We start from the raw sequence: 14569 nt of genomic DNA on the forward strand, positions 1-14569 counted from the left end.
CTGTATAATAGAGATACCAGAAGGAGAAGAGGATGAGGAAGGGATAGAGAACCTGTCTGAAAAAAGTCATGATGGAAAATTTCCCTAATTGGAGGAGAGAAAAAGTCACACAAGTCCAGGAAGCACAGAGGGTCCCATTCAGGAGGAACCCAATGAGGTCCACTCCAAGACACATCCTCATTAAAATGGCAAATATCAAACACAAACAGAGAATCCTAAAGCAAGCAAGGGAGAAAGAGGTAGTAACATATAAGGGATCCCCGATACAGCTAGCATCTGACTTCTCAACAGAAACACTGCAAGCCAGAAGGGGGTAGCAAGAAATATTCCAAGTCATGAAAAGCAAAGGTCTGCAACCAAGACTGCTCTACCCAGCAAGGCTATCAATTACAATGGAAGGCAAAATAAGGAGTTTCCCAGACAAAAGAAGGCTAAAAAAATACACCTCCATCAAACCAGCATTGCAAAATATGCTAAAGAGACTGTTTTAAGATGAAGAAAAAGTTTCTATGAATTCCAGGTCCTTTCAGAGTTGCCAATAGTTGATATTACCAATATTTTTAATACGTATTAATCTGATTGTGACAATGATGTTATTTTAATTGTTCCTTTACTATTTATTGAAACTAAACCTGTTTTTTTTTTATTTCTTGCCTATTTCTATTATTTTTTTAAAAGCTTTAAGTGACTTTTTTGATATTCCTTATCCATTTATTGATTAAAGGTTTGTAGAAATTTTTTTCCCTAAAAAATAAAAAACCTATTAACCATGTTTTAGATGTGTTGCAAATACTTTTCTATTCTACTCCTTGTCTTTTAACTTTTTTATATGTATATTACTATATAGTTAAATGTTTAATATAGTCATATTGTCAATATTTACTTTATAACTTCTGGGTTTGAATATTTTACTTTGGGTCATGATAAATATTAGTTCTATTTTCTTCTAAAACTCCTTAGATCCTACATATTGATTTTTAACTGACCTGAATATTTCTTGTATAATATTTGAAATAGGGCTCTATATTTGTTTTATTTCAAGTAATAGTGGTCCATGCACCTTATTTGTTGAATAAGCCTTATTTTACCCATTGATTTTAAATATCAACTTAATCATCTATTATATTGTTAGACAGATATATACGTTTGTCTCTAGAATGTTTATTATATTTCATTGATCTACTTGATTATTTCTGTGCTGATGTCATGTTGGTTTAATTGCTGAGACTTTATAATGGTTTTAAATTTTTTATTTTATAATTAACTTTGACATCTAAAAAAATAAAAGCAATCTGCATTTAAGAAAGAAAGAGAGAGAGAAATGGAACTCCTACCTTTTGCTACAACATGGATGGAACTGGAGACTATTAAGCTAAGTGAAATAAGCCCGTTGATGAAAGACAAATACCATATGATCTCACCTATAAGTGGACTCTATTCAACAAAATAAAATAACAAACAAAATAAACCACAGGCACAGAAACATGGAGCAGACTGAAAGTGACCAGAAGGGATGGGGAAGGAGGACAATGGTGGAAAGAAGAGGAAGGGACACAAAGAACATGTATGAATGACCCATGAACATGGACAACAGAGTGGGAATTGACTGTGGGAGCAGAGGTGGGGGTGGGATGGATGGAGGGTGGTAAAGGGGGAAAATTGAGACAACTGTAATAGAATAAACATTATTTATAAATTTAAAAAATATATAAATAAATAAAATGTTCATTAAGGGAAAGAGACAAAGGCTGAAGAGGGTCACCTGATGTGTTCCCACTGGGAAATGTACCAGAGGCATATCTGACCAGCTTGGTCCAGAAAGAAGGGGTAGTCATAGAGGAAAAACCCAGCACAGACACACAAGAAGGAGTTTCCAGAAATGGGAGCTTCCCAAGGGCTTAGACGATGGGCACTGAAAATTGTCCACTTCTGCCACCTAGCCACAGATGGCATCTTCAGCCCCAGCTCAAGAAGCCCAACTTTGGGGAAGCCCATGGGTGGATATACAATGGGCACAAACAAGATGTGAAGGTTTTCCTTGTAGATATGTGAGATGACCAGTGACACTGGGTCCCCTTCTCTGTCACACATGCTTCTTATGTTTTTCTGGGATTCCCTGGGAGACGAGGGCCAGCTCTTCCCCAGATCAGATGTTAGGTCCTTCCCCATCCCTATCTCTACTCTCTTCTTCACTAAGGAATTTTTCTAAAATCCCATTTTTACCAATTTCAGCATTTCCTAAATATTATTCTTAATTTTATTATTGCATCTTTCCTAGCTTTTTTGAAAGACAAATCTATTCCCGCCTGAAGGCTGCCAGTTAATATAAAGCATATTCCTATCCTCAGGATAATGTCTTTATGACAGTAACCAGCTAGTATTGATGTTAGCTTTTTGTTGGCCAAAAGGAAACTAGCATAGGCTAAAATTAAGACAGCATGAGAGAGAATGCCTAAAGAAAAGAAAAGAAATGAGGGACACCGTGATTCTAGCACATAATAAGTATTCAAATATGTGTTGAGTAGATGAATAAACATACTTGTGTAAGGCTTTAAAAAGGATAAGGATAAAAGTTCTCATAAAAGAATATTCCCAGGCTTTTGTATTTCAAAGACCAGTTTTGGTTTAGTTTGGGTTTTTTAATTTGTGGAGTGGAAAATCAACACAAGATTACTAACTTTTTATTTTGCCAAGTAAAAACAGTTTAATAAAACTATCACCTTTATAACTATATATTCATAAAGTAACAGACCCTTTGACACCAATGAAGAAGGAAGGGTACAATCACAGAATAAGGGGTAGTCTTTCCAAAGAAAGAATCATGAGCATATTGGATGGGGGTTTTAGTTGTACATTATAGAATCCCCTTCTAGCTAGTTTAAGCACAAAACACTATCATGTGGAATCTAGATGGTGCACAGAATAATTGAAAGGGCTGAAGGAAGAGACTCTAAGCAAAACTTCCCCAAATCACATCACAGAACCAGGGCACCAAGGAAGCTGCCAATTAGGAAGGTGCTGCCACAGCTGCTTGCTCCTGGACTGCAGCTCCTCGAAGATAAGCACCAACCTCATGCCCTGTTCAACTCCCCAGACTATTTAATGCCAAATCAAGATCCTACATGTGTTCAGCTGATTGGCAGAAACTAAACATATATAAATCCCCATCTGCCAAGTAGTCTAGAAAATGTGGGTTTACTTTTCAGCCTCTTCAGTACAGGAAAGTATGTTGGGCTGGAGAAGGCACTGAGTAAATCAGTTCACTGCTATTGGTGAGCTTTTGCTGCATTCTCATGAAGTATGTCAAGCTCTGACCCTGGATTGTGCGGGGATCAGAGGGATGTCCTGAGGATGTGTGAAGTCATACTTTGAGATGATTCTGAAGGTCAGGAAATAACAGCAACACCTGCTGAGGTCATGACTCTTTCTGTGAAGAGGCTTTGCTGCCTAGCGCCACAGCATTAACTACCCCCGGCTATAATGGAAATCTATCATGTTCATGCCTGTCCATCAACTTCTGGATATTTTTTCCACATTTGGGAACATTTGCATGTAATGAATCCCACCTGCCCAATATTCAAGTCAGAGTTCAAATTTCCAAACTCCTTTGCAGCTAGGATTCGGTATTCAGTCAAGGTGCTGCCAATCTGATTGATGCCCATACTTGAGATTGATACAGAAATGGGTAGCATGAAGAAGCAAGTAGTAGAGTGCATGGAGTTTCCATGTTTGCTGATATGGATGGAGAAGAGGCCTCAGCTTCCAGAGGCAGTGGTGAGATCTGGTTCCCAACTCAGAAGTGGCAGTGGTAGGGCAGGAGCACCTGCAGTTTCTGAGATCTAGTGCTCATTAGCTGCAGTCATAGTAATACCAGGTTCTCCGGCTTGGGCTAGTCCTACAGCACAGTTTAGGGCACCATTGCTAGAAACATTACCTTAATTTTATTTCTCAGTCTTCCAAATTATTATTTATCCTTCAGAGTAAAATCCTCTGACTGCCTCAACCAGCCAGAGTGAATTCTTGGCTGTTGTCAGCAGCCAAGAACCCACCTGATGTGCCAGATGACCAGAACCACATGACTGAATCCCTGGCCTCGCCATCACACTGCTGTGTGCCCCATTCCTACAGCAGAGGGGGTCTGTCTGAGTCCCATCCATTCACTTCTTGTGTCAGGTGTGGAGAGGGATGGAAGAAAAGTGCCCTTCTCTCGATCGCCACCATTCCAGAAGCTCCTACAAAATAAAAATGCTTTTCTTTGTTGAATTTTTAGCACCAACACTTTGTGAAAGATGGGTGCTCAAGCAAATATTTGATGAATTAATGAATTAAAGTCAAGCACACTATAAAGTTATGCCCAGCTGGATCCATAATCCATACCTGTGCTCTCTGTTACAGGACATTTGAATTGTAGCCAGTACAACTAAGGAACTGCATTTTTACTTCATTTCAATTGATTTGAATTTTTAAATGTATACCTAATTTCATTTTTGGAACACTTTTAGCTTAACTTGTATATGTACATGTACTTTTTCTGCTATAAATTTTATAAAAGCTAAATACTGATCAAATATTTCTAACAGAAATTTAGCACACTTTCAGTATTAATTGAGATGTGCTATAATTGTCAAATACATACCAAATTCCAAATACTTTAGGAAAAAAAGAATGTATAATGTTCCATTAATAATTTTTTATTGATCACATGTGAAAGTTATAATACTTTGAATATATTAGGTTAAATAAGATATATTATTAAAACTGACTTCACCTGTTTCTCTTTACATTTTTTGAGGTGACTACTAGAAAATATAAAATTCAATCTGTGACTTTCATCCTATTTCTGTTAGACAACATATATCTGGACACCGATATGAATGTCACTCAGCAGGCAAACAGGGTGCTGAGGACACATGTTACCTCTGAGCACTGAAGTCTCTAACCTTAAAGACCTGACCTCTCCTGCTCATTCCCCTCCCAGCTCTAAAACTAACAGGAAGAAGTTTAGGCATGGGCTTCTACAACACGCATAAAAGCAGAAGTCACAAATTTAGTGTTTTTAGGGACTAGGCAGATAACTGTAGAGAGCAGGACCAATAAAATGGCATTGGTCCAATCAAGATAGCATAAAGTATATAAAACAAAATGAAGTCACTCATGTCAACCAAGATGGCTGCCAGTCAACCATAACACTTTGGTTCAAGAGGGAAACTACCTAAGTCATGCTAGACACATGTGGCAAGGAGACACACCCAAGATTTCTGCACATGTAATCAGAACAGCAGTGTCTGCAGAGTGGGACCACCCACAGATAGGCTTCTAGAGAAATTCCACACTTAGCATCTGACGTGCCAAGACATTTATCAAAATGACCCAGAAAGGTGGAGTTCACCACTTTCAAGGTATAACAGGCTAGCTCCAGACCACTGCTGAGACAGCCGAACTCCACACACCAGAGTGCTGCTCCATGCCACGCTCATCTCCCTTGGCATTGGCTGCTGGAGACTCTGCCCTGCTGCCTACTTGGCTCCAGAGATCCTTCTTTGCAAGACACTGACTACTCCTTTGCCCACTGTGCTGTCTCCTAGACCTGCAGAATGAGACTCTGGGACTCAGGTTCCTTATCCCCCATTCATTGCTGTGTGTGTTATAATTCTCTTAGATTATTAGAGTGTGAATAGAATATTAATGTATGTTGATATTCTAATTTGAGTGAACCTTCATTCAATAAAAGCTGAGTGAATAGCATAGTTACCATGTGTGACTCTTGTCTATTCCTTGGTGCTGCACTGCTCAGCAGCCAGCCAGCCCAGCAGTTGCCCAGCTGACTTACAGGAAAGGCTATATCACCAGCCTGTGCTCGTGACAATAATCTATCAAGAAAGGGCTGGAGGTAAGGCCACAGGCAGTGGCCAATTGCTCTATTTAAAGGCCATATGCAAACAAAAATCCCCAAGTGTATGTCCCCTGGGTCACCAGTGTGCCATCTCTGCACAAGCCTATGAATTCAAAAGAAGATCCTTGGAGAGGCTGGAACATGGTTGATTCATTCTAAGAGTAAAGATACTGAAGCCAGAGAATGAGAGCTGTTCTAATTAGTGCTATAACCAGGGCTGAGCACTAAGTCTCCTAATGTCCCCAGAACATGTCTCGGCATTAGGTGACAGCAGATACATGCAAATTGGGTTTAATTTGGGAAAGGCAGAATCCACCATACAGGGATCAGGCTGCCTGCCACCAACCCCAAGATTTCCAAGCCTCTCTTACCCAGCACTTCTGCTCCCAGGCCCTTCTGAGGAATTAGGGTGGGGAGGGGCCAGAAGACATTAGTCCCATTACAGAAACCCTCCTGGCCTTTGTTCACATTTCCAGAAGACTCGAAACTCAAAATGATCTCTTTCAGAGGAAGGAAGAACACAAAATAAATATGCTTTTAGCTGGTGTAGAAAGCAAGGAAAAGATTGGAGAAGGGGGAAAACTGTGTTGAGATTCTAAGGGAAAAAAATGCTCATAGCAGAATGATCCTGAGCCAAGTGCAGGAGGAGGAGGCCGAGGTACCAACCTGGAGTGGCTGGCAGCCCCTGGTGGGGTGGGAGGGCTAATGGGGAGGGTGGGGGAGGATGGATGAGCTAAGGGAAGAGGGAAATGATGGAAGATTCCCCATCTTTTTTTCCTGATGTTTCCAACAGAAAGAAAAGTGAACCTCCCTGATTTACCATGCTGGATCCTGACAATTATCAAACCGGAAGAACAATCTACAAAATGCTTCCTCCAATCTGCCCCTCTTAGTACAATTTTACCAAATAAAACCATTTATACCCACAACCAAATAAATGTATCAGTCTGAGCAAAATACAGCTAGTAACAAAGAAAGGAAATTTGCATATTTTATTTTACAACATTGCTCATCATAGAAAAAGATTTAATGTTTTTAAATTAAATACAGAAGGAAATGTTGCCAAAGAGATTGTTCTCATGCCCTTGAAAAAATTAACACCTGTTTGCAAACAAAAGAATTGCTAGAGTTGAGTCAAACCCTTTGTTCTCTATTCAGGACCCACGTATCAATCTCTTTTTTATATAGTGTCTAATACATAATAGGTGCTGAATAAAACATTTGTCTGACAGGGGGAGAGGGCGGAGGGGAGTGTTCTTTAATCCCTATTCTTTATTTCCTGACCCTAAACCAGATCTTGATTCATAAGGTGAAATCCCCACCCATCCATTCTTAGGGTAGCCCCGTATCCTTCAATAGCCCTTGATATATAACATTGGTTTAGAGACACTTGCCTAAGGGGAATGACTGAAGGTTTCAGAGAATGAAACACACAAAGTCAGGTGCAGTAACAAGGTAGAGAAAAAGATGCTAAGACACAGTGTAACAGAGAGACAGATTCGGGGATGAAGGTCTGCAGGAGACGGTGACAGCAAAATGAAGTCACAGAGACTTAAAACTCACATTTTGAAATAAAGACATAAAAAGTTGGGCAAGAATGATAATCTTGAAGTTTCTTTTCAGCTTTGATGTTTTATAACAGACATAATGACAGAGAGAAAAAGACAAGGCAAGGGACAAAGAGACAAAGGAAAGCAAAGGAGACAGGTGGACAGCTGAGTACGATAGATCTGCCTTGAACCCCTCACACCCACAAGGCCAAGCTCTTTAATGCCTCAGCACTCACTCTTGGCTCCTACCCTCAGTATAGTCACCATCTCCCCCACCCCCACCTAAAGATCTCTGAATCACTTTTTGCATCCTCACTGCTCCAGCCCATACTCAGCTCCCTCTCTTCTCAACTCCTAAAGCAGTACAGTTAATTCCACTCCCACATCTCCTAACCACAGGATATACAAGGTGGGGCAAAGTTGGGTTTACAGCTGTTTCTATGGAAAACAATACAATAATTAATAAATAATAATATAAGAATAAACTCTTCCTCTACTCACAACTGTAAACCTACTTTTCCCCCAACCTGTTTGCATTGTTTTAGAGTTTTCCCTCAGTTCCTATGAGCCCATCTTGACTCCCACAGGAGAACTGTGGTCTTGTTAAGTCTCCAAATTCTCTCATATATTGCAGGATTCTGCATGATACCCAGTCCAATTCTGGGTATCACTAAGTGCTTGGTGAACACTGCGGACTGACCTGTCCACCGCAGCCTAGCAGTCCGTTGATCTACTAATAGAGCTTCCCAGAGCCCGGCCGCACGCGACCATCTCCTGGGCTCCTGAGCCCCCTGCTGTCCAGGAGCGGATCTGCACGCAGTACAAAGCAGGTCACAGCCTCACAGTGGCCCCAGGCACAGTCTGGGGGTTTTGATGAGGTCGGTGAGCACAGCTAGGAACAGCTGCTATGTTCTTCCTAGGTATCTGGGCGCACCCCAGTTCCTAGAGTGCTGCGGACCGTACCGCACCCTGCCCGCTCCCCGACGTGGGGGTAAGACTCAGAGCTTCTCATCCAGCTCCTGCTCTAGCTCCTGCTCCAGCTCCAGGCCCTGGTTCTCCCAGGCGCCCCCGCGCACGGGGGCTGGGCTACCGCCGCGCGTCCGGTTCAGGTAGTTCTGGATGACCGAGGCGCAGTCCAGCCGCTCCATGAGGGTCATGAGGTAGTGCAGCTCCTGCAGGCTCCCGTTCTGCTCCTCAAACAGCTCCAGGATGGCTGCCGCGGGGCTGCGTTGGCAGGACAGGAACCTGGCCACAGGTGTGGGAGGAGAGGGGGGAGCCAGGGGCACTGCAGTGAGATCCACATTCCTCCCCCAGCTCTGGTCCTCATCCTGCTCTCTTTGGCTTCCAGGGTACCCAGGGTGGCGGGAGAGGGAGAAGTTCCGAGGACTTTGAATTCTGCGGTTGCCCTGGCTCAAAGGTCACTCGTCTCTAAGCCTCAGTTTCCTCTTCTTACACTGAGGGCTTGGATGAGAGGAACTCGGAGGTGGCCTCCAGCTCTGATCTCCTGTAATTGTCCTCTCTACCTCCAATCCCCCCCCCCCCTCCCGCCCCCGCTCCTCAACACCCTCACCTCTCCTCCTTCCTCTCTCCCAGGCCACAACATCCTGCTCACCACTGGGGAAACTGTTGTTCTAAACCATGGCTTTTACCAAGACTCTCCCCTGCTCGAAAACCTTCCAGAGCCTCTTTTGCCTGCTAACCAAGCCCACACCCCTGATTTTCCCCCTTATCCACCACTTGGCCTTGCCCTGTTTTTTTCTGACCTTTTTTTCCTGCTTCCATGCTGAACCTTCCTTCTTCAGGGTAGCCATTTACCACTTTGCAGCCTGCCAGGGAACTCTTGCTACTCCCACCAGATAGAATGGCCAACCTCCCTTCCCACCTCCCAGGGGAAGGAGACCATTCTGCACTCACAACTTCCTTTAGCTATGTTGTGCCTCTGTTTTCAACTTGCTCTGCAATATAGGATACATGCGATAAGGCACAAGGAACACTTGCCTTTATTTTGTTAAGCTCTTTGTAGCCCTTATTCAAGTGTGTGCTCCTGGGGGATAGGACCATTCATCGTGTGTCCCAAAGCTTAGCATAGTTTTCCAGGACATAGTAGGTACTTCATAAATGTTTAATAAATGGGTGATTTTAAAATCCACCCTGTTTTCAGCTGGGCCCAGCTCTAGTCCCATCTTGTGGGTAAAGTCTTCCCTGAGCACTGCACTCACTGTCTGGGCTCTGGGCCTTAGCTCAAAATTGTTCTACGAGTTTCTCTTGACAGAGACCATGGCAGCATTGCCCCCATTGTTGCCAACACTTCTTCACATGTGCCAGGCATTCAGCTACATGCCTTACGCACATTATCTTACAGTCTACCAGTCTACACCTCAGGGAACAGCATGTTAAGCATTCATATGTAACTTACATGTTAATTGATTCATATTTAAGTTTTTATTTAGCACCTACTAGGAGCTAGGCATCATTCTAGGTACTGAGAATACACTGGTAAAGACGAAGAGCTGCACTTTTATGGGCAACAGGGTGAGAGTACCCATTCTTTGCCTTGTACGTTGCTCCCTTATCTGGCATCCTAAGAACCCCTACTCCTCTCTGGTCCTTCTTACCGGATCTTCATGCCACAGAGCCCCAGGTGGGTGGCCAGTCTCCGCCAGTCATTGCCGGTGATGCTGTTCGGCTCCAACAACATCTGCAGCTGCTCAAAGAGCTCGGGAGGCAACCTGAGGCACGGGGATAGGGTGTTCTCATAGGAGAGGATCAAAGGCACCCAGTCTGGTTTTACACACTCCCAAAGGCCATGGGTACTGGGGAGGGAATCCCAAACACCCTGCAGGCAGCAGCCCAAAGTGACCCCCACCTCACCTATTGCATGCGGGTGGCTGGGAGACAGCGGGTGGCACTGCCCAGGATTCCTCCTCTGATGCCTGGAATCTGAGGATTTCCATGTACTTGGTCTCTAAGCCCTGCACCAACAGAGAGGCCAGGGACCCACTTAGGGATCAGAAGACATCTCCCAAGCACGAAGCTGAGGAACCTACCTCCATTTCTCATGTTGTCCCTCAGGCTGTCACTCAGAGCCACTTTACCAGTAGATGCAGCCCTACCCATGCAGGACCCTGACCCTCTGCTTCTCTAACCCCCGAACCTTCAGCCTTAAGTTTGTGTACTGAGTTTTTTGGGACCTGGGACATAAAGACCAAATAGAATGCATCCTAACACACCAGGAGAAGTCGTGGGTGGGGTCCTGGGACACTGAACTCAGGCATACCTGTACCCCTCCTTCCAGTCCTCCTTTCCTGATTCTTCTTCCCCAGCTGACACCCCTGAGGAGTATCTGCCTGCTCTCCACTAAGATGCCACCATGGTTCCCTGAAGATTCTCAACCCTGGTTTCTTTATTTCTCCCATTGAGAGAGTGGGATACCTAACTCCCATCCCACCTACTGAAGACCCCTTCCTGGCCACTGTCCATGCTGAAGATACACACATCATCTCTCAGATGTAGACAGTCAGCCTAGAAAAAAAAAAAAAACACTTCCCTTTGATGCCCAAGTTCCCCTGGTTTGAGAAAAGTTTTGGTTCTTTTACCCTCCTACTGGATTCATCCATGAACAGACAAGAGTCAAGATTGGGGAATAACTTAGAGGCCAGGTGCCACCTTCACCTGCTTGATTATGTGATTAGGGCCATACTTACAGGGCAATAGACCCCTCTCCCACTTTGCCCAGCACTTTTCCCAGGCCCTGACCTTCCTTTGCCCTCAGCTCCAACTCACATCTTGGAAGGTGTGCATGGTGACGATGATCTCATTGGTTAGCGCTGAGCAGTCCTCGTTCTCATTGGCTACAAAAAGGAGAGAACATGGCAGATGACAAAGGAAGAGGCCTGGCATAAGAGAGCAGGAGACCTGAAAGGGACTCTACAGTGAGGCTTTGGAAATCTGAAGCTGGGCAGGCCATTCCTTCTTTCTCTCTCCAAAGACCTGTTGTAGCTCCTCTCCTTGAACAGGTCTGTGTGCATGGCCAAACGCGGAGCTGCAGAGCTCCAGAGAGACCAGATAGGGAGAGGACAGAAGAGGTCAGGAAGCAGACTCAGGTACCTAGACTACCTGCTTTTCTCCGGAAGCAGAATGAGCGGAAAGGGCACTTTCCATGCCAGATGTGAAGATGGGGAACCAGCTGGCAACTGCTGTCATCCACATTCTCCCAACCTGGTTAGGGGACAGAGAGCAGAGAGTCTCAGAGAGCAGGGCCTTCCATGGAGTTTAAAGAAACCTGCTCTGTGGCAGGTACTATGCAGGGTGCTGTGCTGAGGAATAAGGAGAGAGCAAAGAGGGGGGTCTCCAGTGAATGGGAGTCCCCAGAGCCTGGGCTGGAGACACTGTGAGCAGTCTTCCTTCTACCCCCACAGACTTCCTACACACACAGAGCACACAGACCCCCTGTCCTTGCACCCTCCCCTCCAATCCCCCTCATCCACTGCCCCCAGAAGCACCATGCATGTGTGCCCATACAGATGCCCTAGGTCCCAGGGGCAATTCACACAGCCTATGCCACACAGGAAAGAGCCCAAGCAGGGAAGACCGGGACTCCTCCTCCACACAAGCTCCATCCAGGTGGAACAATAAAAGCATCTCCCTCCCTCCTGAGGATGCCACGCCTCTCCTCCCCTCCTCCCACTCTGCCTCACCCTGTGCTCCCATGGAGGAAGCAGGGCTGAGGGAGCCATAGAGGGAGAAAGTGGGCAGGGCCTGGGGCCCCTGGAGGCAGCAGCAGAAGCCGGAGGGCTCCCCTTGGAGTCTGCCCAGGAGTCTCTGAAAGGAACCTGCAGCTCCCATAATTCCACCCCAGTGGAAGACCCAGACCCCTCCCTCTAGTGGGACTCCCTATTGCCCTGTCCCCCGGCCTCCCTCACCCTCGGAGATGTACTTGAGCTTTAGATACTGGTCCCCTCGGGCCCCAGTGAAGTCGAAGAGCTGGCACGGCCCACGCAGGCGCCCGCCGTGGGGCTGCTCATTGGTCAGGGCCCACTGCAGGGCACAGGGCGTGTTGTTGAGGAAGTAGACACGCAGCTGCACGTGGGTCTGCCCCGGTGCCAGCGGTGAGCAGAACACCGCCAGCTGCAGCCACTTCCGAGCTTCACGGCCTGCCGGTGCCTCCAGCACACAGGTGTAGAGGCTGCAGAGTAGATGGGAGACAGTGACAGAGACCAGTACATTGGCCACCCAGCTCCTTTTGTGCCAGAGGCTTCTGTGTGGGCCTTCAAGGAGCTGGGGAGAGCAGGCCAGGGCATGTATAGGGAGGAAGTGGGGGTGGGCAGTTGGTAGGGGGACAAAAAGTGAATCACATTCAGTGACCATCACAGAGTGTAGAGAAGGGCAGCAAATATCCTCCAGCATACGACAGCGGGAAGGCGAGCTCAGGGCCACCATGCTTCAGAAGGGTGCTAGAGATGGCTGGTCCTGCTCTGGTCAATGGGTGGCAAGGAAATCAGACGAGGAAGGGCCTAAGACCCTAGAAAAATAGAGCTAAAGACAGGCAAGAAGTGGGATGGCTTCTTAGAGCACTGGAGGAGATAAACTGCCCTAGACAGTTAGGGGATAATCCTGAACGGGGCACAAGGCATAGACAGACAATCTTAGAGAGACAAAGATGGGGATAAGACAGGGCCCCTCCAGAAAGAGGGCTGGGGGTAAGTCAGACCCTTCTAGACTGGCAAAGGCCATGAGGGGTATGCAGTCCTGGACAGCGTTGGAGAAACATAATCTGTCAGAAACTCTAGGACAGTGAGACCAGGAAGAGACACAGCGGCATAAGGGATCTACAGGCCACCTGGAACAGATAAAGGGGCAGATCCATACAGAGAAATAAGGATGGGGCAGACAGAAGAAAGGGGGGGACAGAAAGGACAGGCCACTAGGCTTGTGCCTACCTGAAGTGGGACAGGTTGATGCGACACTCATCCAGGGAGGTGTGGACCCCTGACTGCCCAAGGGGCTTCCAGGCCTTGGTATCAAGCAGGTTCGTGTTGCTGCTGTAGGTGCGGGCGTGGCTGGGCTGCTGCGCACAGTGCTTGAAGGTGAGAGTGCAGGGCTTCAGGAAGGAGGCCCCATGGGGTCCACATGCCACCACAGGGCTCACTAGCGCCTGGGCTTGGGACAATGATGGAGCATCTGACAGGTCCCACACCAGTATCAGTGACACCCGCTCCTGGCGGCCCACAGCCACAGCACCTGGGGAGAGGGAGAGCTGAGAAGGGCCTGACAAGCAGGTACATCCTGCCCCTGGGGAGGCCAGGCCAGAACGGGAGGGGCAGAGGAGAGGCAGGAGCCCAGGGGAGAGGGTGCCCCTACAGGAAGGCAGTACAGATGGAAATCAAGATGACTGTGAGCTTACAAGTCACTTGCCTTTCTTACAGTGCTGCCACTAGCCCATAAAGAGCCTGTGTGAATTTGCCAAAAAAAAAAGTCCTTCCTCCACTTTATTTTCCTTTATCGGAGGATTGTCATACGGTTCATTAGAACAAGGCACTTTACTTCCACCTGACAGGAAGTTGTCACGAAAATATATAACATATCCATCTTTGGAGTCAATAAAGTCATATTAAAAATATAAATAATTTTCAAAATTAGGAAGATGTCTGTGAATGATGCATCCTTCAATGTACAACACTCAATCTGAACAACTACATGTTGAGAAGCAAGCTGGGGCGCTCTTACCTGGTGGGATGAGCAGAGAGATGCCCGTGTCCTTGAGTATCAGGCAGCCGCCACGGTGATCCACCTCTCGAGATGAAAATACCAATAGCTTGTGCATCAGCTGCCGGATGATGGTGTGGCCCTTGGTGGGCGTGTGCAGTTCCTGGTAGAAGGCAGCCATCTCCGACAGGGTGACTGGTGGGCACGGCCTTGAGGATTCATTTTCTGGTGGGGGCAGAGGGTCAGCCACTGTCTCCTCTTGGCTATCCGGCTTCCAGAAGGCCCACAGCATCCAGCGAGGACAATGCCGTTGAAGGCACTGGACCAGAAGGAAGACGCTTGCCACCAGAAACCCCACCAGCAGTAGGAACTGGGCAGGTTGGAAGGAACTCTGATGGAAGCACATCTGCCTGGTCAATGG

The 14569-nt window shown here is 46.3% G+C and overlaps 1 protein-coding gene across 1 annotated transcript; it reads right to left on the reverse strand.

The window, feature by feature from the left end:
* Window positions 1–8441: 8441 nt before the first annotated feature.
* On the reverse strand, window positions 8442–14569 carry UNC5CL (unc-5 family C-terminal like). Its single transcript, XM_054568740.1, has 8 exons — window positions 14170–14569; window positions 13383–13683; window positions 12366–12628; window positions 11560–11661; window positions 11227–11294; window positions 10315–10415; window positions 10059–10172; window positions 8442–8688 (listed from the first exon to the last, which is right to left on the reverse strand). The coding sequence occupies exons 1-8, from the start codon at window positions 14552–14554 to the stop codon at window positions 8442–8444; spliced, it is 1581 nt and encodes a 526-aa protein (XP_054424715.1). The 5' UTR covers window positions 14555–14569.

This window comes from Pteronotus mesoamericanus, unplaced genomic scaffold, assembly GCF_021234165.1.
Source record: "Pteronotus mesoamericanus isolate MK-2021 breed Mesoamerican mustached bat unplaced genomic scaffold, CSHL_Meso_final contig_20, whole genome shotgun sequence".
NCBI classification, from domain to species: domain Eukaryota; kingdom Metazoa; phylum Chordata; class Mammalia; order Chiroptera; family Mormoopidae; genus Pteronotus; species Pteronotus mesoamericanus.